Source organism: Eschrichtius robustus, chromosome 5 (genome assembly GCF_028021215.1).
Source record: "Eschrichtius robustus isolate mEscRob2 chromosome 5, mEscRob2.pri, whole genome shotgun sequence".
In the NCBI taxonomy this organism is placed as follows: Eukaryota; Metazoa; Chordata; class Mammalia; order Artiodactyla; family Eschrichtiidae; genus Eschrichtius; species Eschrichtius robustus.
This window is the reverse complement of record NC_090828.1, coordinates 64,087,890-64,111,333: the sequence shown is the minus strand read 5'-3', so window position 1 is coordinate 64,111,333 and position 23,444 is coordinate 64,087,890. Positions and strand designations below refer to the sequence as shown.

Sequence of the window (23,444 nt, the reverse complement as noted above, 5' to 3'; positions counted from 1 at the left end):
TGGAAATTATAGAAACAGCTTCTCGAGTTTGAGTGGTCAGTCTCCTACCCTCTGAGTCCCAAATGAGGACCCTGAGTAGATGTGGGTATTTAAGGGTGTTAAAATGCACAACCCCTATGAAAAAAAGAGGACGGGTACCTGCCATTGTATTTTAGCTGATTTGTTCATTCATTCATTCATCCATCAAGTATTCATTGAGTGCCCACAGTATGCCAGGCATTTCATAAAAATATTCTATGGCATAGTAACTTCTTTCAAAGGATTGAAGTGGTTTGATTTATTGTACATACGCATCACGGACCATTTAAACTGTAGAAATCTTCAACCTTTACATTGAGTTAAATTCTGTTAAATTTGTCTGTCACTCCTCACACCCCACCCCGCTCCTCAAATCCTCAGAATTGGGGACTTAGCTTGGCCAGTAAATTAAGATGGGGAGCTGATGATAACATTGACCTTCCTGGGAAAGAAGTATCCTGTCCTCTGCTTCCCTTGCCCTGGAGGCAGAGGATACTTGCCTCTCTGACCCTCTCTGCAAAGTGCGGGTGGTGAGAATCCTGCCTCGTCTGGTTGAGGGAGAGTAAATGGGTTTGTGTGTTAGGGTCCCCTGGAGGTGGGAAGTGTCATTAAGGTCATTCCAGCCCCCATGAAAGAGACCACACACACGGGGAAGAGGGACACACATAAACATAGGAACTCTTCCTGTGATACGTGTGGGCACACCACCCTGTAGGGCCATGGAGATTGATGGGGGAACTGGGGAGGTTTGGGTCCTGAGAGAAGGCCAGGTGTGGATGGGCTCAGAATCTGAAGGCATTGCTGATGTGGACTCAGTGTGGACCTATGCCAGGTCTGAGGCTTGATGATGGGGCTTGCTACAATTTATTGCCCAAATGGGGAACACTTAAATTATTGTGGCAGAATAGCAAGCAGGGATGCTTTTGTCAGTAAAGGTGGTACCATTAATAATGATGCTGGGACAACCAGGCTGTGAGGGTAAACTGAGGTAAGTGGTTACTCTACCTGATGACCCTTGTGTTTTTCAGTTGCCTGTCTTGGTTTCTGGTCTCTTCTTTTTCGCTTGGTACTTTCAGAGCTTGTTGAAAGCGCATGGCTTGACACAACATAGCTGAAGCTTAGTGTGTTGCTGGACCCAGAGAGTCACGGTGTGTAAATGCTATGGTGTGAAACCATACACATGGCTCCCGTCAAAGATTTTAGACAAAGAGACCATGTGACATGGTGTTTTAACATATACATGTGTTTGTATATACACACAACTTATGTACCTATGTAATTATTATAATTTTTTACATGAGGACATGTAAAAATATGATGTGCCCAATCTCTCTGTGCCCAATATGAGGACATTGGGCATAGAGAGATTAATTTCTGAAGCTAAGGCTCCATAGCCAGACAGTAGCAGAGATAATTCCCACCTATCCTTTAGACACTGCTTAAAAAACATGTTTACAGAGCATCATATATATTTGATAATTTTGATTATCAAAATTTCATAAGCCTGATGACCAAGGGATATGCCTTCTTCAAGATGCTGTTGTTATTAGTGCTGGAAACTTAGAGAAGAGTTTCAAAAAAGTGGTTTGAAGTTTAAAAGAGGAGTGAGGTGTAAAACCTTATATTGTCTAACATACTAAAGGAACCTTTTTGAATGCTTTTGTATGTTACTGGGAGATGATAGCAAAGGTGAGGAAGTTGCTTTTGAAGAGATCCTGTTGAGTGAATTTCTTGACTCTCCTAGCGTCTGCCCGCGCATTGTTGTGGGACACAGAGAGATGGTCTGTTAACTTGTCAACAGTACTCACAACAATGATGGCAACAGTGCAAACACATTTACAGAAGATAGCCAGTTGATCAGATTTCTTGACCCTCTCCTGCGTATGCCTGGCATTGTCACGGCATATTCAGAGATGACGTGATCAGCCTTTGCATTTAGACTCTTCGCTCTTTAGAAGAAGAAAGCAGACCACGTACTAGAACAGGAGGTTGTTACAAGGATGATGACGCCAAATTCCAAAAGGGAATTTGAATACAGTGTTTCAGAAGTTGTGGGAATTGGGAAGACGAGGGAGGGCTGGGGAGAAATCCAACAGGGAAGAGTAGAAGGCAACCATTGGAAGTGTTGATTTTGGCTTTTATACCAAGCTAATTTTGCTATTTTACCTTTTTAAGAAAACTTTTGCTGATCTCATGTCTTTTCACACCCCGCATTATACCTTATGATGAAGAGGCAGATAACCATGAAGCAGGAAACTTTGTCAAGGGAACAAGGTCTGGACACTCTTCTGGTCATTGCCTATCAAACTTTATTTCTTTCCACTGGCTACATCCATAGCTCCACGATTACTGTTCATAGTGAAGACCCAAAGTTATTTAAAAAAATACTACACTTCTCTTGAAGAAGGTAGGGGCATAGGTAACATGTTTTAGAAAATTTTATGTTACAAAGAACTGAGAATGCAAAAGTTTGGGAAAATTCCAGTTTCTAGATTTACATACTAGGAAAGAGTGGTTATTCTTCCTAACTTCGTCCCAGAGAGCCCAGTGAAACAGGATTTATATTGCATTTTCTGTGTGTATCTTTCCTGGTTTAGGCTTGCATGTATAGTACTCCATTCTCCTGTTGGAATACATTTTTTTGTCTTTTACTTGAAATAGGACCCAGTGGGATATTATGTGTTACCATGTGTGTAAACATCATTAGTCCCCCTTAAAAAAATGTCCTCCCTTGTCTACTGTTTTTTAACTCATTCATTATTATTAAAGAAGCTTCATCTAAGATTTACTCATGATCTGTTTTGTATATATGTATTTTTAATTTATTTGTTTATATTTATTTATTTTTGGCTGTGTTGGGTCTTCGTTGCTGCACGTGGGCTTTCTCTAGTGGCGACGAGCGGGGGCTACTCTTCGTTGCGGTGCGTGGGCTCCTCATTGGGGTGGCTTCTCTTGTTGTGGGGCGCGGGCTTCAGTAGATGTGGCACGCGGGCTCAGTTGCTCCGCGGCATGTGGGATCTTCCCGGACCAGAGCTCGAACCCGTGTCCCCTGCATTGGCAGGCGGATTCTTAACCACTGCGCCACTGGGGAAGCCCCTGTTTTGTATATTTATCAGTTGCTTTTGGCCAACATTAAATTAATTTGCATCATACTTTCATATGTTATTATATTATTTGTATTTATAGAAAAAGTTAAATGTCACTACTAGAAAGGAACATGTATCGCACCTTATTTCTGGACCATTTAGTCTAAAACAACTCTAATGCTTTTCATTTTTTTTTTTTTTTTTAATTTAGGGAAGGCTCTTATTTATTTATTTATTTTTATATTTATTTTTGGCTGTGTTGGGTCTTCGTTTCTGTGCGAGGGCTTCCTCTAGTTGCGGCAAGCGGGGGCCACTCTTCATCGCGGTGCGCGGGCCTCTTCACTATCGCGGCCTCTCTTGTTGTGGAGCACGGGCTCCAGACGCGCAGGCTCAGTAGTTGTGGCTCACGGGCCTAGTTGCTCCGCGGCATGTGGGATCCTCCCAGACCAGGGCTCGAACCCGTGTCCCCTGCATTAGCAGGCAGACTCTCAACCACTGCGCCACCAGGGAAGCCCCAATGCTTTTCTTTTTAAAAAAGTTTTAGAGACATCATCGTACTTTTGGGGCCCCATGCCCTCTGCCTGCATTCCTCCCATGCCTTGTTCATACATCAAACACGGCCAGAAATACAGCTAAGTCTTCCTGTTCTTCTTGACATAATCATTTGCTTACAATAAAAACGGTGTAGCTGATGCTTATAATCATTTCAGACTTTTCAGCTTGGCTGGGACATCATGCTGTTTGACACCTTTCATGATTGTTTATGAGAAAGAAGCAAATAAGCATAGAGAATTTGAAGATGTCCTAAGGAATTGGGGCTGAACATAGCACACTTTGATCATAGAGACAAAAATGGCGAATTTTTGGACTAGGGTTGATCAAAAGCATACTTCCTGTATAATCAGATGGTTAGTAAACACTTTCTCATAGTAAAAATATAACATGACTTGTTAGTAAGAAGAATATAAATTGTCATTTCAGAATCATGGTTTTTTGGTTTATGTATCTCACGCAGATTTATATTTGTCATTTGATAGTCTTTCTATCTGTTCAGTCTCATTAGAACTTGAGTATCAGGAGGTTTCAATATTTTAAAAGGATTTCTTTTTTTACTGTTACTGCTGGGAGATTAAAGGAGGAAAAAAAAAGTTAAATCTGCTTTAAAGGTACTGACATATGAATGTTGATGATGTCTACCCGTAAAACCCTATCAACACTTTATTGGGACAGTTGAGTAATGTTTAACTGATGACATTAAGAACAGCTATAGAGAGAATAACTTGTGTCTTTTTTTTTTTAGATTTGTAGCCAAACCATGTGCCATAGCCCTCAACATTCAGGCCAATGGACCACAAATTGCTCAGCCAAATGCCATTCTGGAAAAGGTTTTTACTGCAATTACAAAGGTATGATTGTCCTTTTCTGGGATATGAATTATCATGACCACTGTTCTCAATCTGAAATCATTCAGTTCCTTCTCTCTTGGGTTTGATAACTAACATTTGACTAGCCTCGTGTGTGAAAGTGTCCTCTTGGAAAGCGCACAGGCATTGTGACTAGACCAAAAAGCGTAGAAGCCAAATACGCGTGGGTGTGTTTGAGACCTGATTGTTCGCTCCCAAGGTGATGTGAGACGCTTGTCTGTGAAGCACAGTCTAGATTAGATGGTGATTGGTCTAATTCTGTGCCTCTTAATCTCACATGACATGAAACAGTATGTATGTGTAACAGTTGGATGGGACTTTGGGGAGAGCTGAGGAATATAATTAATGTATTGTGAGAAAAAGCGCCTGTTTGCTTATAGCATTGTCCATATGTTCTAGCAGTTGTGATACACAGGCAGGTGAACAAAAAAGGGAATAATGGAAGGAGAGAAGAGCTGCAATATGAAGACATGAGGAGCGAGGGTCAGGAGAGTTATAAAGTACAGATTCATTGTGAAGAAAACGGGAGAGGAGATGATCGCTCCGGTGAGAGTTAAAGTCCAAACCAGGAGTGGGAAGAGGAGGCAGGGAGAAGATAGAGGGAAAGATTGCCATCCACTGCCAGCTGGTATTTCCTTAAGAACAAAAAGGGGAGGAAGACAGAAGTCAGAAACCCTCAAGCTAAGGCCATAAAAAATTAAGCAAATCACAGCATCCAAAAAGCTGATTCTTACTCATCTCTCTCTCTTGTCTTACTCTTTCGTGGACAAGAAAGAAGAAAAGGAGCCTAACAGTCTATGAGAAGTATCGTGTGTTTGTATATGAAATGGTTCCTTTTCCCACTTTCATTTTTCTGGGAGAATTACTCAGGCTTCTAAGATGTGATTTGGCCATGTTAAGCAAATTTTATTCCGGTTTTGGTATTTGTATTGCTAACATTTTGTATTGCTTCTCTCTTGTCTTAAAACTATTAATTCAAATATTCAAACGTGTTTGTTTATTTTATGGTCTTCGTTTCTGCCAGGATTCTCTAGGGTTTCCCCCTCGATTCTTTTAAAAATGGTATTTTTCCTGGAAAAGTGGAAGAAAGCACCTGGTGTTCTTAACATCTCTGCTAGGAAGAAGAGTAGAATAAATGGAATTTTAGTTTTGTGGGATGATTATATTTATTTTTATTTTTTGTTTTTTTTTGGGTTATAACATCTTTATTGGAGTATAATTGCTTTACAATGGTGTGTTAGTTTCTGCTTTATAACAAAGTCAGTCAGTTATACACATACATATGTTCCCATATCTCTTCCCTCTTGCGTCTCCCTCCCTCCCGCCCTCCCTATCCCACCCCTCTAGGTGGTCACAAAGCACCGAGCTGATCTCCCTGTGCTATGCGGCTGCTTCCCACTAGCTATCTATTTTACGTTTGGTAGTGTATATATGTCCACGCCACTCTCTTACTTTGTCCCAGCTTACCCTTCCCCCTCCCCATAGCCTCAAGTCTGTTCTCTAGTAGGTCTGTGTCTTTATTCCAGTCTTGCCCCTAGGTTCTTCATGACCATTTTTTTTTCTTAGATTCCATATATATGTGTTAGCATACGGTATTTGTTTTTCTCATTCTGACTTACGTCACTCTGTATGACAGACTCTAGGTCCATCCACCTCACTACAAATAACTCAATTTTGTTTCTTTTTATGGCTGAGTAATATTCCATTGTATATATGTGCCACATCTTCTTTATCCATTCATCTGTTGATGGACACTTAGGTTGCTTCCATGTCTTGGCTATTGTAAATAGAGCTGCAATGAACATTTTGGTACATGACTCTTTATGAATTATGGTTTTCTCAGGGTATATGCCCAGTAGTGGGATTGCTGGGTCGTATGGTAGTTCTATTTTTAGTTTTTTAAGGAACCTCCATACTGTTCTCCATAGTGGCTGTATCAATTTACATTCCCACCAACAGTGCAAGAGGGTTCCCTTTTCTCCACACCCTCTCCAGCATTTATTGTTTGTAGATTTTTTGACGATGGCCATTCTGACCAGTGTGAGATGATATCTCATTGTAGTTTTTTTTTTTTTTTAAAGATTTATTGATTGATTGATTGATTGATCGATTGCTATGTTGGGTCTTCGTTTCTGTGCTAGGGCTTTCTCTAGCTGCGGCAAGTGGGGGCCACTCTTCATCGCGGTGCGCGGGCCTCTCACTATCGCGGCCTCTCTTGTTGCGGAGCACGGGCTCCAGATGCGCAGGCTCAGCAGTTGTGGTTCACGGGCCCAGTTGCTCCACGGCATGTGGGATCCTCCCAAACCAGGGCTCGAACCCGTGTCCCCTGCATTAGCAGGCAGATTCTCAACCACTGCGCCACCAGGGAAGCCCCCTCATTGTAGTTTTGACTTGCATTTCTCTAATGATTAATGATGTTGAACATCCTTTCATGTGTTTGTTGGCAGTCTGTATATCTTCTTTGGAGAAATGTCTATTTAGGTCTTCTGCCCATTTTTGGATTGGGTTGTTTGTTTTTTTGATATTGAGCTGCATGAGCTGCTTGTAAATTTTGGAGATTAATCCTTTGTCAGTTGCTTCATTTGCAAATATTTTCTCCCATTCTGAGGGTTGTCTTTTCATCTTGTTTATGGTTTCCTTTGCTGTGCAAAAGCTTTTAAGTTTCACTAGGTCCCATTTGTTTATTTTTGGTTTTTTTCCATTTCTCTAGGAGGTGGGTCAAAAAGGGTCTTGCTGAGATTTATGTCATAGAGTGTTCAGCCTATGTTTTCCTCTAAGAGTTTGATAGTGTCTGGCCTTACATTTAGGTCTTTAATCCATTTTGAGTTTATTTTTGTGTATGGTGTTAGGGAGTGTTCTAATTTCATACTCTTACATGTACCTGTCCAGTTTTCCCAGCACCACTTATTGAAGAGGGTGTCTTTTCTCTGCTGTATATTCTTGCCTCCTTTATCAAAGATAAGGTGACCACATGTGTGTGGGTTTATCTCTGGGCTTTCTATCCTGTTCCATTGGTCTATATTTCTGTTTTTTTGCCAGTACCATACTGCCTTGATTACTGTAGCTTTGTAGTATAGTCTGAAGTCTGGGAGCCTGATTCCTCCAGCTCCGTTTTTCTTTCTCAAGATTGCTTTAGCTATTTGGGGTCCTTTGTGTTTCCATACAAATTGTGAAATTTTTTGTTCTAGTTCTGTGAAAAATGCCAGTGGTAGTTTGATAGGGATTGCATTGAATCTGTAGATTGCTTTGGGTAGTAGAGTCATTTTCAGAATGTTGATTCTTCCAATCCAAGAACATGGTATATCTCTCCATCTATTTGTATTATCTTTAATTTCTTTCATCAGTGTCTTATAATTTTCTGCATACAGGTCTTTTGTCTCCTTAGGTAATTTTATTCCTAGACGTGGGATGATTTTAGATTGCCAGTTTCTAACCTTAAGGGGCTCATGTCCTATGGTGTTTAAAGGAAGAAAATGTTAAGAAGAAACTTGCATTTTTATTTAACATATCAATTTACTGCAGCAAACACCTTTTTCTGCTCTAAAAAAGCAGATGTGTAGGGAGTTACAAGGTTCATTTTTTTTAAATGTGATGACAACATATTTGTATTTACCTTGTGAACTACTCTAAATGCATGAAAAATGAATTTTCTACCCAAATGTATACCTCCCTTTAAAAATCCTGCAGTGGACATTGTATTTCCCTTGCTTTATGTTTATTATGGTTACTGGGGAAATTTTCTCTATAAAGGTAATGAAAGGATTTTGCAGGCAGGTTGACTGCTCTGGAGGATATTTGCTTCTAGCTAATTTTAATGATCATATTCTCTTGGTTTCCAAGGTGATTCTTTTGGAAGTTTCTACACGATTAAAGCAGAAGCCTCAGGTTTTGAACATAAATGCAGCCAAAGTTGGAACTATTTTTCCTTGAATTCTTTGTAGTTCTCCAGTGTTAGTTGTGAGATGAAAAAGTAACAGATCAGTTGACCAGAATACAAGTAGCAGGATTTGGAGAGTTTGAACAGTGCTCGTCCAGCATTCTGGCCTTGACCGTGGTTCCAGGTCACCTTGGAGGAGGGCATGGTTATCATCTTTCAAGTGTGAAAACCCTTAAAATCTACTCCTTACAGGACTGGCTACATAATTTTTGGAGGCCAGTGCAGAACTAAAATGCAGGGCCCCTTGTTCAGAAAGCACAAAAAGGTGCCATTAAAGGCATAAAAATAGAAAGCTTTTTCCTTTCTTGCACAGTTTCTTTCTCTTGACCTGTCAAGATTTTAATTTTATTTGGTATTTAATGCCATGCCCCCTTAGGCATACTAAAGAGACAAGGGCAGATCCTGACAGGTACCCAGGAACCCCACCCTGTGATTTAGTGCACACACAGCTGACTAGCTGCTGCTAATCGCCAGCAGCTAGTTGCCAGCTCCTGGGCTAACATGCCTGCCCTTCTCTGGCGGGGGTAGAAATTGAGGCAGGCCTCTCCCCTTTCCATGGGCCCACTGTCCCCACCCATGGTGGACAGGGGACCTCCCAGTGTATTGCAGTCTCTGCTCCAAGACACACTAGGTACCTGGATTGGGGTAAGCAAGAGGCTAGTCCCCACTGAGTCATCCACCAAATGCACTGGGACAGTGCCAGCCCAGGGTGCAGGTGGCATCCCTATACCCCACACTGAGACATCGTGGGGTGTGCATATCTAATCCCATCCCTTTCCGTGTTTGCACCCAGGGCAGCAGTAGTCACTAGGCAGGAGTGGGAAGGGGAAAGCTGGGGTCTCTGGGGAGCCGGGGACAGGGACGTAGGTTACCCAGACTCATATGGGGGCAGTGCCGGGAGTGTGTGTGAGCCAAGACTCTGGACCCCTGACACATGCTCCCCTATCCCAGTGGACCTCATAAGCAAAACACCATTCCCATAACAAAATTATCAAGAATTTCAAGATGGCACCCAGAGAACTTTAAACCCCACGTGTGAGCCCTTCTGAATCAGGATCCCTGTGTGAGTTCACTGGTCATGCGCCCTGACTGAGCAATTCTCATCTATGAAATTAGCTGATAAACTTGAACTCCTTCATATTCTCCAGCAGTCTTTCCTTTTGAGGTAACATCTACTTGTCTTTCTCACTCTTTTTTTTCCCTCTGTAAATCTAAAATTTTATAAATACTTCAGAGAACTTACCTCTATTGCAAAATAGTTGAAAGCATTGGTTTTTGAGTCGGACCTGGGCAGTATATTGCAGTGATCCCCAACCTTTTTGGCACCAGGGACCGGTTTCATGGAAGACTGGGAGTGGGGGGAATGGTTTTGGGATGATTCAAGCACATTACATTTATTGTGTACTTCATTTCTATTATTCTTACATTGTAATATATAATGAAATAATTATATAACTCACCATAATGCAGAATCAGCGGGAGCCCTGAGCTTGTTTTCACTTGCCACTCACTGATAGGGTTTTGATATGAGTCTGCAAGCAATTGATTTATTATGGTCTCTGTGCAGTCAGACCTCTCTGCTAATGATAATCGGTATTTGCAGCCGCTTCCCAGCGCTAGCATCACTGCCTCAGCGCCACCTCAGATCATCAGGCATTAGATTCTCATAAGGAGCGTGCAACCTAGATCCCTCACATGCGCAGTTCACAGTAGGGTTCGTGCTCCTATGAGAATCTAATGCTGCCGCTGATCTGACAGGAGGAGGAACTCAGGCGGTAATGCGAGTGACGGGGAGCGGCTGTAAATACAGACGAAGCTTCACTCGCGCCTGCCGCTCACCTCCTGCTGTGCGGCCCAGTTCCTAACAGGCCGTGGACTGGTACTGGTCCATGGCCCAGGGGTTGCAGACACCTGGTATATTGGAACATGGGCTCTGCTGCTTCCTAGCGTTGTGACCTTGGGCTGTAAGTCGGTTAGTTAATGAGGGAGCATTTATTTGGGCCAGGTGCTCCCATTCTTTAATTTACATTAGGAGTGCCTGAGAGGTAAATGTAGATTGCTGCACCCTATTTCTAGAGATCCTGATTCAGTAGACTTGTGATTGCCCCAAGAACCGGCGATTATGAGTTGTCAGACTTACTCAAATGAATGGAATGACTGTTTCTCTTTAGAGTGAATATTTTTGAGTTCACGTTTCTTAACTGGCTATATCCAGAGTTACCTGAATGAGATAGATATAAATCAATGAATCAATCAGTTTATCTATTGATTTATATATCTATCTGTCTTTTGGCACATATTATATCTATAATCCCAACAGCCTCATTTTCTAATCAATCAAATCAGCTCTTGAGCCATTAAGGGAAAAAAATACATGTCAGCTATGAAACTAGGTTTCATGATCTAGAGAATTATGAGATTATCACATCATAATCTGCATTTGGTATATTATAGTGTATTTTTAAAATTATATGCAGATTTCCTATAATTTGTTTTTCCTCATTCTCCTCTTATGCCTATTTCTTTTTATTTTTCTTCTCCATCCTTGTATGGGTTATGTTTATTAAAATTAACCTAGGTATTTCTGGTATAAAAATGTCTATATAAGTCAGAAATGTTCACTTTTTCCCTTGGAAATCTTAAGAAATGAAAAAAACTATGGAGAAAAATTATAAAACGCGACAGTAAAAATATACACACACAAAAAAAGGAAAATCTCACAAACTTTATTTTTGGCAAACTAAGAGATATATATCTCTAGATTTCAAAATATACATAAAAGCTAAACAAAAACAGTTGAGGCTGGACAGAAGCCAAGTAGGAGGAAGTGATGAGCACGAAGTGTGGATGGAGGGCCCTGTGGGGGTAGATTTCAGGAAAGCCAGCAAAAATGACACCTCCTAATGGTGAGACCAAAGCTGTATCACTGTTTGCAACACTAGGTACAGGAACTGGTGAGCAAGGCTGGCAGATGCTCTCCCAGACTCAGTTTAATTCAGGGAAGTGGAAGAAGTACACAGAAAACGTTGTGGATGGCACATTTTCCAGAGGCAGTGTACCTCGGAGGCAGCTAAACTACAAAAGCACCCTCCTTGGAGCTGGTCGAGACAGTCCAACTCACTCAATGATGGGTAATAAAGAAGAAACACACAGCATCAAAGACAAGAAAAAGAATTCATAGCATCGCTTACTAACAGAAATAATCACTGGAAAAATGAGGCCACAGGGCAACTGAAAGTTGAGATCAAATAGTTTACCATAAATTTTAAAAAAAGCAATAACTCTGTAAGGAGGATCGCAATAAAAGAAATACAAGACCTAAAGAAAAAAAACAGTTGGTCAACAGGAAGAGATGCAATGTGAGCTGGTTGGTTCAGGAAAAACGTACTAAAGCTGTCACAGAAATGAAGACAAATTTGGAAAGAACACAGGAAACACTAGACACTGCAGAAATCTCAGTGGGGAACATGGGAGATAGAGATAATAAAGCTGAAATAAATGAAATGAAAAAGAGCTAAAAATAATTAGATATATAGACCAAGCAGAGCTAGCATCTGTATAATTGGAATCTCTTAAGGAAAAGCAAAGTAGAGTAAGTATTGAGAGAGATGTCAAGAAAAATTTCCTAAAATAAATGGAGATTTATATTAATATGTTAATAAAAATGTAGTAAAAGTTGACCTGAGAAGGTTTATGCCAAGACTTATACTATTAAAAATAGACTTGAAATATAAAGGAAATAATTCTTTGAGCAGCCAAGCAAAAAATTAAATCATTTATCTAGGAAGATATCAGCATGGCTTTAGTCTTCTCTGTAGCAATATTCTATAGGACAACATTTCCAATATTTTCAAGGAAAATGGGAACTAAGAATTTTATATTTAGGTAAATTGTTTTTATAGTGTAAAGGCTAAAGACAAAAGGATTAGAACTTGCAAAAATTTGGAGGAATTGTTCCCATGAGTCCTTTTTTAAAGAAACTATTATAATCATTAATTTTAGCTGACCAAGAGATTACTGGGAATGTTGGCAAGTTTTGAATACATTTAAACTGTAGAACTAAGATAGAAAGAAATGTGATGATTAGGATGACAGAACATAATGTAAGCATTATATACTCTCACAATGTAGAAATGATATAGGTAACAATAACTGAGCAGGAAAAGGGAAGGAAGGTGGGAGGTAGAATAAATTCACTAATTGCATAAGCTCTAGTAGCCAGGAGTCAAAGCTTATCAGTTTAAGCAGCCAAACTGAGTAATAGAAGTAGAAGCATATTTAATAGTACAAGAGTAAACTCTAAGAGAGATAAAATTATTGACTAATAGTAGGTGGGGAAGGAAGAGGAAATATGCCAATTTTAAATATTGCTCATTTGGAATTTTTATTGACTGAAAACAAATAGAAGAGTATTATGATTGTATGGATAACCACTAGAATAAAAATTGCCCACAAAAAACAAAGGAAAATCAGCCATATTTGGTTTGTTAAAATTAAAAAAAATTAAATTATGAAATCAAAACATAATTAATGTGAGGTAAGTATAAACAAATTTATAAATTATATCAGTGCATGTAAATGGGTTTAACTCATCTAATAAAAAAATAATTCAGATTTGGGTCACATAGCTTATAAGAGACCCCCTTCAGATAAAGTAATTACAGATATTAAAAATAAGAGTATGAGTAAAGGTATACAGGTAAATATAAATGATAAAGAAAGTAGACCAAAAGGATTAAGTGAAATGAAGAATTGGCTTTTTATTGCCAAAGGATACAATTCACAATGAAGATAAAATGGTTATGAACATATATGCATTGAATACCAGCATATCCATATACTTATAAAACAGAATGAACGAAGAAATTATTTAATAGTAAGAAATTTTAATTTACCTCTCGGTCATGACAGGTCAAAGTATAAAACAGAATATATAAAATATAAAACAATATAGCAATTAATTCTAAGAAGCATAATTAATGAGGAAGATCTGACAGGTACATTTATTTTTTCTTAATTTAAAAATTTTTAAAAAAATAAATCCATTTTTATTTATTTTTGTCTGTGTTGCTGCGCGCGGGCTTTATCTCGTTGCGGTGAGCGGGGGCTACTCTTCGTTGTGGTGTGCAGGCTTCTTATTGCGGTGGCTTCTCTTGTTGCGGAGCACGGGCTCTAGGCGCACGGGCTTCAGTAGTAGAGGCACGTGGGCTCGGTAGTTGTGGCTTGTGGGCTCTAGAGTGCAGGCTCAGTGTGGTGCACGGGCTTAGTTGCTCCGTGGCATGTGAGATCTTCCCGGACCAGGGCTCCAACCCGTGTCCCCTGCATTGGCAGGCAGATTCTTAACAACTGCACCACCAGGGAAGCTCCTGAAAGGTACATTTAGAACCCTGTATTCTGAATATAGAGACTATACTTTCTTTTCAAGTGCCTGTTAAATATTTTTAAAAATTGACCTTTTATTATATAAAAAATGGTAATACATTTTAAAAATAGGCACAGTTTACTACTATGAGAAATCAGAAAACAGAAAGGCTCTTGCTTTCTTAATCAACTTTTGTGTGAAAATAAAATTTCAGGATATTTAGAAAACAGTGATGAAAGCACTACTGTGCTATGGTACTATGCCAAGGTAGTGCTCAGATGAAAACTTGTATATATAAGTTTAACCACTTATATAAATATATATATATTTAACCACTTACTTAAACATTGGAAAAACAACAACAAAATAAATGAAGGCAAACAGAAGGAAGAAATTAATAAAGATAAACATAGAAATTGAGTTAGTAAAACTGTAGTATTGAAAATTAATCCAGAGGTAACTGTTTACTTTTTTTTTTTAACAGAACGTCAACTAACCCAATCAAGAAAAAAACAAAGCACAAGTTAAGAACATAGCAATTAACATAATCAACAATCACATAAATTGAGGAAAATAAAAAGGATATATTACTATTAACATGGCAAATAAAATATAAACACTTGGATAAGATGAAAATTATTCTAGGAAAATATAATTTACCAACTACATATGTGTGTTATCACAAGAAAATTCTAACACTCTTAAAGAGCAGATAATCCCAATGCTATTTTAAACTATACCGAAGTACAGAAAATTAAGAAAATCATCCAGATTCTAATTTTATGTAATCTCAAAGTCTAATAAGTATCTCACTAAAAAATAAGACTAGAGACCAATTGTGATTATTAATATTGATGAAAAGTCCCAAATAAAAAAATCACAAACTGAACTTTGCAGCATATTAAAAGAATTATTCATCATCACCAAGTACGACTTATTCTAGGAATGCAAGGCCTTCCCTGTATTCAGTATTAAAAAAATCTATTTTTGTAATTTGTCATGTTAATTGACATAAAGAAAAAAAGTAGATGATCACCTCCATGGATTCTGAAATCTAACATCATTTTGATTAAAATAAAACAATCTAACTAGGGATAGGTGGTTTCATTTACACGATAAATACACTTGTATATCAGCTCCAAATCTGGCCTCTTAATGAGAAAAACATTGTGATATTCCTACTAAAGTCTGGAACAGATAGGGATGCTTATAATCACTGTTATACATTGTGCTAAGTTTTACATTTCATTAGCAAATAGATAAAAGAAGGAAAATAAAGGCATAAAAATTAGAAAGGAGGAGGTAAAGCTATTGCTATGTGACAATTTATTCATGCATTCAAGAGGTATTTATTAAGTCCCAACTATATTCTAGGTACTGGTGAAAAAAGATACAAAAAATTTCCTTTGTTTATAGAGCTTACATTCTAGTAATATCCTATTACATGACTGTATACCTGGAAAATTAAGGGAATCAAGTGAAAAACTACCATAAACATTACAAAATGTTAGCACAAAATTAGTTACCATACACACACACATGCACACACACAATAAGCAGTTAGAAGATACAAGAAAATTTCTTAATTATAATAGAAACCAAAAAAGATGATATCCCTAGGAGTCAATGTAATAAGGATGTGCAAGGTATGTGAGGAAAATTTTCAAACATTGTGAAGGACACAAAAGACAAATTCAGTTAAAGATATCAAGTCACCCTACGCTAGTATAAGAACTTGGTATAATCTCATTATAAATACCGACAGGTTTTCTTGTTTTCCCGTTTATTTTGAAACTAGACAAGCTAATTCTAAAGTTCATATAGAAAAATAAATAAGGATTTCTGAGTAACCTGACCATATGTACTGGCACATGAGTAATAGAACGGTGGGAGAATAGATTTGATTTCTCATGGAGAAAACATGAATGATGGTACTGGCCTGTCTGGGTAGCCATTTGGAAAGAATTAAAATTAGATTCATACCTCCCACTGTATACCAGGACATATTCCAAATGTACTAAATTAGATTGAATGTAAGAATCAAAACTGTAAATGTATTAGAATCAAAGCTGTAAATGTAGAAGAATTTCTTGGATTTTCAGAGTAGGGAATGCTTTTCTACTTATGACCCCAAATACAGAAGCTATAACAGAAAAAATTGATAAATTCAAACATGATTTTAAAAACTTCTGCAAGTAAAAAACACAAGCAAAATGCACCATAAGCTAATTCTAAAACTCAAGTGACACATTAGTACATACTATGCAGTTTATGGTACAGATATAGGTTTGATCACTCTAATAACTGAAGAACTTCTACAAATCAGTAAACAAATTACTTGCAGATCAAGAAAAATATGGGCAGTAGATATGAAAAGACTGTTCTAAAGAGGAAATACAGATGGTTTTAAAACACAAGAAAATATCCTTCTTTCATAAAAAGAGGAAATCAAATTAAAGATATACTGAGATACTACTTTTTATATATCAGGCTAGAAAAAAATGGAAAAATCCAATAACATACTCTGTTGATGAGGCTTTGGGAAATGGGTCCTCTTGCTTATGAGAGTATGAATTGGTAAAATCATTGGTGACAGTAATTTTTCAATATCTAAAAAAATTGCAAATGCATGGACCCTTTCATCTCCAACGTTCACTTACAGGAATTTATCTCTCTATATATGTGTATAAAATAACCCATGACAAGGTTATTTATTGCAGCATTGTTTATAGTAGTAGAAGTTCAGAAGCTACCTAAGTGCGCATTAATAGTGGAGTGGATAAGTAAATTATGGCATGTCCTTACGGTTCTACAAAAGAAGGAGGGCGTTCCCAATATTTTGATGTGGAAATGTTCCAAGATACATTGTAAAGTGAAAAACCCAAAGTCCAGAATAATAGAACCATTTGTGTGAAGGTGGTGGTGGGGAGACATAGAATGCATATTCCAATTTGTTTATATTTGGTAAGATAACTTTGGAAAGAAATTCATTGAATAGCCTGTTACCTGGTAGAAAGGGGAGAGTAGGAACTGAGAGAACAGGAACAAAATGGAAGGTGAAATTTGGGATAATTTTTATTTTGTGAACCATGTGAACGCTTTACCTATTGAATAGACTTAGAAAATGAATGAAAATTAAAAATGAATTCCTTTAAGAAAATGGTATAGCCAAGGTATATTGTAGGCTGTGCATTTTCTCTCTCCCATATTTTCTAATTGAGAGACACGGAAGGAGAGTGTAGACAGTGTCCTGAGTTCTAAGAAAAACACCTCAAAGTACACGCCGCGCTGAAAGTTCGCAAATAACTTTTACAGACACAAGCTCAGCACATTTTATAACCTCGGTCATAACATTAAGGCCATTTGCTGTGTTTCCTGTGTGTCTGACACTCTGAATTTCTTGAGAGGCTTTAAAAAGGAGTCACATGTACATTCCGCCCTTATAACTTGACAGCTGGTTGGCCTGCCTTCCCTACCCCATTTTTGGTTCTGTCCTCTGATTATTAACATCTCCTTAATTGTAAAGCAAAGGTAGAATAAATAAAGGAGTAGAACTAACTCCGTTTAGTTTTGTTGTACGGCAGGTCGCCCTCACGTAATTGTTGGCAGGATGCTCTCTAAGACACCGAAGAGAGAGGAGGGACAGAACTAACATGTACTGAGATTTGCATACATTTTTACATTCCACCGTTTAGGTGGATAAATAACCTTCTTTTGAACAGGTAAGGAAACTGAGGCTCAGAGAGTTCATTGGAACAAGGAGTTGAACCTACGTCTGTCATTTCCTAATGTTATAGAAATGAGAGCGAGAAGCAGAGTAATGTCATCATATGGCAAGCATAAATATTGATAGCTTCTCTTTCTACTTTACCAAGTTTGCATCTTCAAGTAATGTGTAGTCATTGTAAAAAGTTTGATGGAGTTCTGGTCAAAAGGATGACCAAGAAAGGAATAGAAGAGGAATGTGTGGAGAACCAAGGAGAGGGGAGACTGAAGAGAAAACGTGTTTTGTAAGTGGAATTGGTACCTTAGTCTAAGGTGAGGTATTTGGGGATTATTCCATGCTTTTTTTCTGTCCTGCATTATCCTGATATGTGATAATGGGTACAGCATATTTTCATTAGAAAGTGAAATATTTGAATGATGTCTTCTTGCAAATTCACCTTCACCTATCTCCTTTCCTTGAAGGCTGGTGGAGCTAACTCGGCCAGCTGGCTGTTCCATCGAACCTTCGTTGCTGTAAGAAGTACCAGCATTAGAGTGAGATTCATATTTTTCAGTGTTGTTTCATAATGAGTAACTTCTCTTGTCCTAAGTGGTTGTTTACGTTCATGCTGCTGATGGAAGACCTCGGTCCTCAGTGGTCAATATAGAAATCTCAGTAGCAGATAGAAAATACAGGAAAAACAAATATCTCCAATATAGACAAGGGCAGATGTGTTCATGGTGAAGATGAAAATGATTTTCCTGGTACCTTGTTTCATAGCATCCTGATGAAAAGAGATTGGAGGGCCTCTCCAAGCAGCTGGACTGGGACGTTCGCAGCATTCAACGCTGGTTCCGACAAAGACGCAACCAGGAGAAGCCAAGCACACTGAAGAGGTTCTGTGAGAGCATGTGAGTTGCTGTTTTTCTTTGTGAAAGAAAAACCTGCCTAACTTACTCATACCATCCCTGAAGTGAAAAATAACAGCTCAGTGCAGGCTCCAGCAGCCCCCCAAAAGCATGCCATCTGGTGGAAGAAAGTAGTCCACGAAAAACTGGGAGGTAGTAGTTTGTTGGAATTTGTGATTTCCACTTTGGATGCAGTAAATGAGGTTTGCTTCCTAATGGAGTTTCAACACAGCAGGCCGATTACAAGGGCCTACAGTGGTATTTTCAATCAGCCACCTTGAAAATATGGCACGAAATGCCATTACTTTTATAGTTTGCATTTTAATAGAGGGGGCTTAGTCAAGATGTTCTTTCCACTGATGAAAGCTGAGATACTAGGATATATTATTGGAGGGTCATGATGATGGCCTGTCTTCCTGGAGTTTTAAGAAATGGCTGTATTATATTCCTGGGTGAGTTTAATGAAGCATTGCTTGAAGTGGGGGATGGAATGAAAGTCTTCCATTTCTGAAATGTGAATTTTATGGCGTGTAAATTATAAGTCAATAAAGCTGTTATAAATAATAAAAGACCCACAGAGAACTCTTCGAGCACAGCGATATTTTGAAATAGTGACACTCAGTACATATATCTATAGGAAAGTTAGAGAAAGAAATATTGAAGCATCGAGCGCATCCCCAACAAAGGGAAGATTCTGCTTTGAGACTTGTTTCTGCATTTGGTCTTCATCCTTTGAGATATGACTGTGCCTTTGTCTGATGGTTCTTTCCTTTGGGAGCTTTTCCCTGACACCTGGTCACTTAAACAACAATGCTGTCAGTGTAGCTCTTTCCATTTGGGGTTAAAGTTGCATTTTCAGGTTTAGCTTTCAATTATTCTGAAAAAGTATTTTAGCAATTGCAATCTGAAGCCTAGAGGGGAACCTAATTTTATGGGAGAAACGAATGAGAGGCAGAATACTATCATAAATCCTAGGGTTGGATAAATATGGGGAGCATAAACAGGGTCTTCAGGAGGTCAGAATATTTATAAAGCCTGGAAAAACAACCTAGCAGATAGAATCTGCATAAGCCCTTCCTATAATGAACTTAGTGGCAGTTAATGGAAGAAGGACTTATGCATCTGGGTTCCTGATCAAAAGCCGGAATTGCTTCCTGGCCTGGTTGTGCCACATATGCAAAGGGCCTGGGCTCCAACGCCGAGCTGCAGGTCTGAGCAGACGAAGTAGCACCTAAGCACATGCCCATGTGCTGAAACTCATGTGCCATCTTCCCCTCCTCCAACTAACTTCTTTGGTAACTCAGTGCTCTCCCTTTGCATACTGTACTGAGTTGACACCAGTTTCTAGGCCAGTATGCATAGGAGTCGGTCACCTGGATCTTGTTAAAATGCAGATTCTGATTCAGTTGGTCTGGTATGGCAGCTGAAATTGCATTTTTAACAAGTTCCCAGGTGATGCCACTGGTCCATTGACCACACTTTGAATAGTAGGGCTTGACACTGTACTGGTGTCTGTGTCTTCTCCCTGAATTCAGCTGGTCTTTATCTGCATACCACAATCACCAGGATGGTCATAGTTAATACTTAGTTAAAACTATTTCTAAATGATAGCTGGAGGCATGGTAATGTGAAGGCACAGTGCGGGTGGACGGTGTATCCGTATTGATGTATCAGTATCGGTGTATCAGTATCGATTATGACTTTTTCCCTCAAGAAGCTTTGTATGAGATGTGACAGAATATCTGCATATGTGTAGATATTTTAGTTTTTAAAATCCATGATAGATTTAAAAAACTAAACGTATATGTGTGCTGTACGGTTGGTATGGACAGGCAGTAGAGATTAAAGGAGAAAGATCAGCTGTGTGTTAGGGCACACGGCAGGGTTCCTGGGACTAGAACTTGAGTCCATACCGGTGACCTTGACCTCTCTGTTTCAGAAGACTATGTTGATGAACTTTCTTTGTTAATGAATTTATTTATTTATTTATTTATTTATTTATTTATTTATTTATTTTTGGCTGAGTTGGGTCTTTGTTGCTGGACGCGGGCTTTCTCTGGTTGCGGCGAGCGGGGGCTACTCTTTGTTGCGGTGGACGGGCTTCTCTTGTTGTGGAACACGGGCTCTAGGCACACGGGCTTCAATAGTTGTGGCACACGGGCTCAGTAGTTGTGGCTCATGGGCTCTAGAGCGCAGGCTCAGTAGTTGTGGCGCACGGGCTTAGTTCCTCTGTGGCATGTGGGATCTTCCCAGACCAGGGCTCGAACCCATGTCCCCTGCATTGGCAGGCGGATTCTTAACCACCGCACCACCAGGAAAGCCCCATGAACTTTGTTTTGAAACTCTTTTCCTCCTTGGCTTCTGAGTTGCCGTTAGGTTTTACTCTTGCCTTTCCGAGGGCCTTCGTTTTCATTGTTTATTCTACATTTTCCCTGGGTCTTTAATGGGCTACTTCTCCAGGTTAACCCTTTGTTTCCCTCATCCTATCTTCTGCCCTCTCTGTAGAAGTTCTCTCCTCTCACCAACTACTTCCAAAGCCATGTGTCCAGTGCAGAGGTTTCTTTTGAGCCATCGTTCTGCTGTCTCCCACAGGCAACTCTTATTCGCTTCTACTCCTGACTTCCCTTTTTTCTCCTATTTTCATGCCTCTATTCTGTTACAGCTGGAAACTCAACCCAATTAGCCACTGACTTCCATTAGTTCTTTGTAAAGCCAACTGCTATGATCCTAATTGCTCTCCCAGGTCTCTTCTTTATCTCATACTCATAGATATTTTATTTGCTACAAAAAAAATAATTCTCCTGGGGCTTCCCTGGTGGCGCGGTGGTTGAGAATCTGCCTGCTAACGCAGGGGACATGGGTTCGAGCCCTGGTCTGGGAAGATCCCACATGCCGCGGAGCAACTAGGCCCGTGAGCCACAGCTGCTGAGCCTGCGCGTCTGGAGCCTGTGCTCCGCAACAAGAGAGGCCGCGATAGTGAGAGGTCCGCGCACCGCGATGAAGAGTGGCCCCCGCTTGCCACAACTAGAGGAAGCCCTCGCACAGAAACGAAGACCCAACACAGCCAAAAATTAATTAATTAATTAATTAAAAAAAAAAAAATAATTCTCCTAAAATACTACTGTCTCCATGATCTGTTACTTTAAAACTTAATGATTGGGGCTTCCCTGGTGGTACAGTGGTTGAGAATCTGCCTGCCAACGCAGGGGACACAGGTTCGTTCCCTGGTCCGGGAAGATCCACATGCCGCGGAGCAACTAAGCCCACAACTAGCGCACCACAACTATTGAGCCTGCGCTCTAGAGCCCGTGAGCCACAACTACTGAGCCTGTGTGCCGCAACTACTGAAGCCCATGCTCCTAGAGCCTGTGATCCTCAACAAGAGAAGCCACCACAGGGAGAAGCCAGCACACCTCAATGAAGAGTAGCCCCTGCTCGACGCAACTAGAGAAAGCCCACGTGCAGCAACGAAGACCCAACACAGCCAAAAAAAAAAAAAAAAAAAAAAAAGATTTTTCTACAACCCTAAGATAAATATTAGGCTCCTTAGTCTGAAAACTAGAACCTGGCTTCCATCTATTTGGTATCAGTCACCCAAATGACCCCCTTCCTTCCAGAGGGCTGTATTTTCACTGTCCATACTTTTCTCATTCCTGCCCTGGTTTGTGCTGTGTTCCTGGCATGGAACACCTGCATTCCTCTGCCCCAACTATTTATCCCCTGCCCATTCTTCAAACTGCAGGCCTTCTCAGTAATGTGCCATGACAGTTGGGTCTGGAGTAAGCAGTAGTTCTTCTGAATTCTCAAGAGTTTTTATTGTAAGTACTAGTCATTTAATACTGAATCAACATGCTTTCTTTATGTGATCATTTAGCTTTTCTTAGCTTGTCTGTATATTTTCACCCTACTTGTTTCACACGTACTCCTTGAGGACACAAGAACCGCATCTTGTTTTTCTTACATTCTTCTCAGCCTTTACCACAGCATATAGACTCTGCTGAGTAAGTATTTGTTAAGTGACTGTACGTTACGAAGGCATTGTTTTGGAATGGTCTGCTGATGTAAGTTGGCATCCTGCCTCCCAAAATGAAGAGTGCCTAATATAGACACCGTTTGGCCTAAAATTTGGAAATTTCCCAAATCTGGGAAAATGACCGAAGAGTGGGACGATTTCAATGGCAAGAATTCAGAGGAAAGATTGGGGTGGCAAAGGAGAACATTTAGACAACACCCTGAGGAATTAAGCAGAATTATATTGGTCCATGTGTACTCATGTGTATGTCATAGTTATTTGCTTGTCAGTATAAAAAACGATCTGGAAAAGTTGTTTTTAACCAGGGATGCCCTTTACAACCACCTGGTGTGCTTTTCAAAATACACATGCCTAAGCTCCACCCCAAGGGTGTCTGATTCAGCGTGGTGACCCAGGTGGGGTCTGGACATGTCTACCTTGGAAGGAATACCCTGAGTACATATGATAACACACGCCTGGTTAAGAAGCACTAATCTGTCATAAGGAAGACATGACATGTCTTGCATGTTTAATGCAAAACAAGAATATGATATTAGTTACTTTTAAGAAATTCTGGCATTGTATGTGCATTTTTGTAGAATTGTTACTGGACTTATAATTGCATACTTTAATCAGGTTTCTGTAAAATTTAAATAAACCGATTCCAAAAAAAAAAAAAAAAGAACCACTAATCTCTGAAAGGAGATGACTGCTGTTCAGAAGTACTAAAAATCAAATTAGAAGGCAGGACAGCACAGATCTGGGGCTTGTAGATCTAGGGCCCAAATGAAAAGATTCTATAGTTTTTCTGTTACATAAGTTACTATTTTAGAAACTATAGAATCCCTTCAGGGGAATCGTAGTTCGTCTTTTGGCAGTATAGAACAGCACCAGTAGGCGTGCCAAACAGTGGTGGTAGCCATCTGCTGGCGTGTCCAATTTTTGGCACACCCATTTAATACAGATGGACCGAGTAGAAATTGTTCAGCAA

The 23,444-nt window shown here is 39.5% G+C and overlaps 1 protein-coding gene across 1 annotated transcript in view; it reads left to right on the top strand.

Annotated features, from left to right (window-relative positions):
- The window catches only part of CERS6 (ceramide synthase 6), a 315,277-nt gene that overhangs the window by 83,317 nt on the left and 208,516 nt on the right, over positions 1–23,444 (top strand). The window contains exons 2-3 of the mRNA XM_068544956.1: positions 4,405–4,510; positions 18,314–18,444. Coding sequence (XP_068401057.1) covers positions 4,405–4,510; positions 18,314–18,444 — 237 coding nt within the window. The remainder of the gene's footprint in view (positions 1–4,404; positions 4,511–18,313; positions 18,445–23,444) is intronic.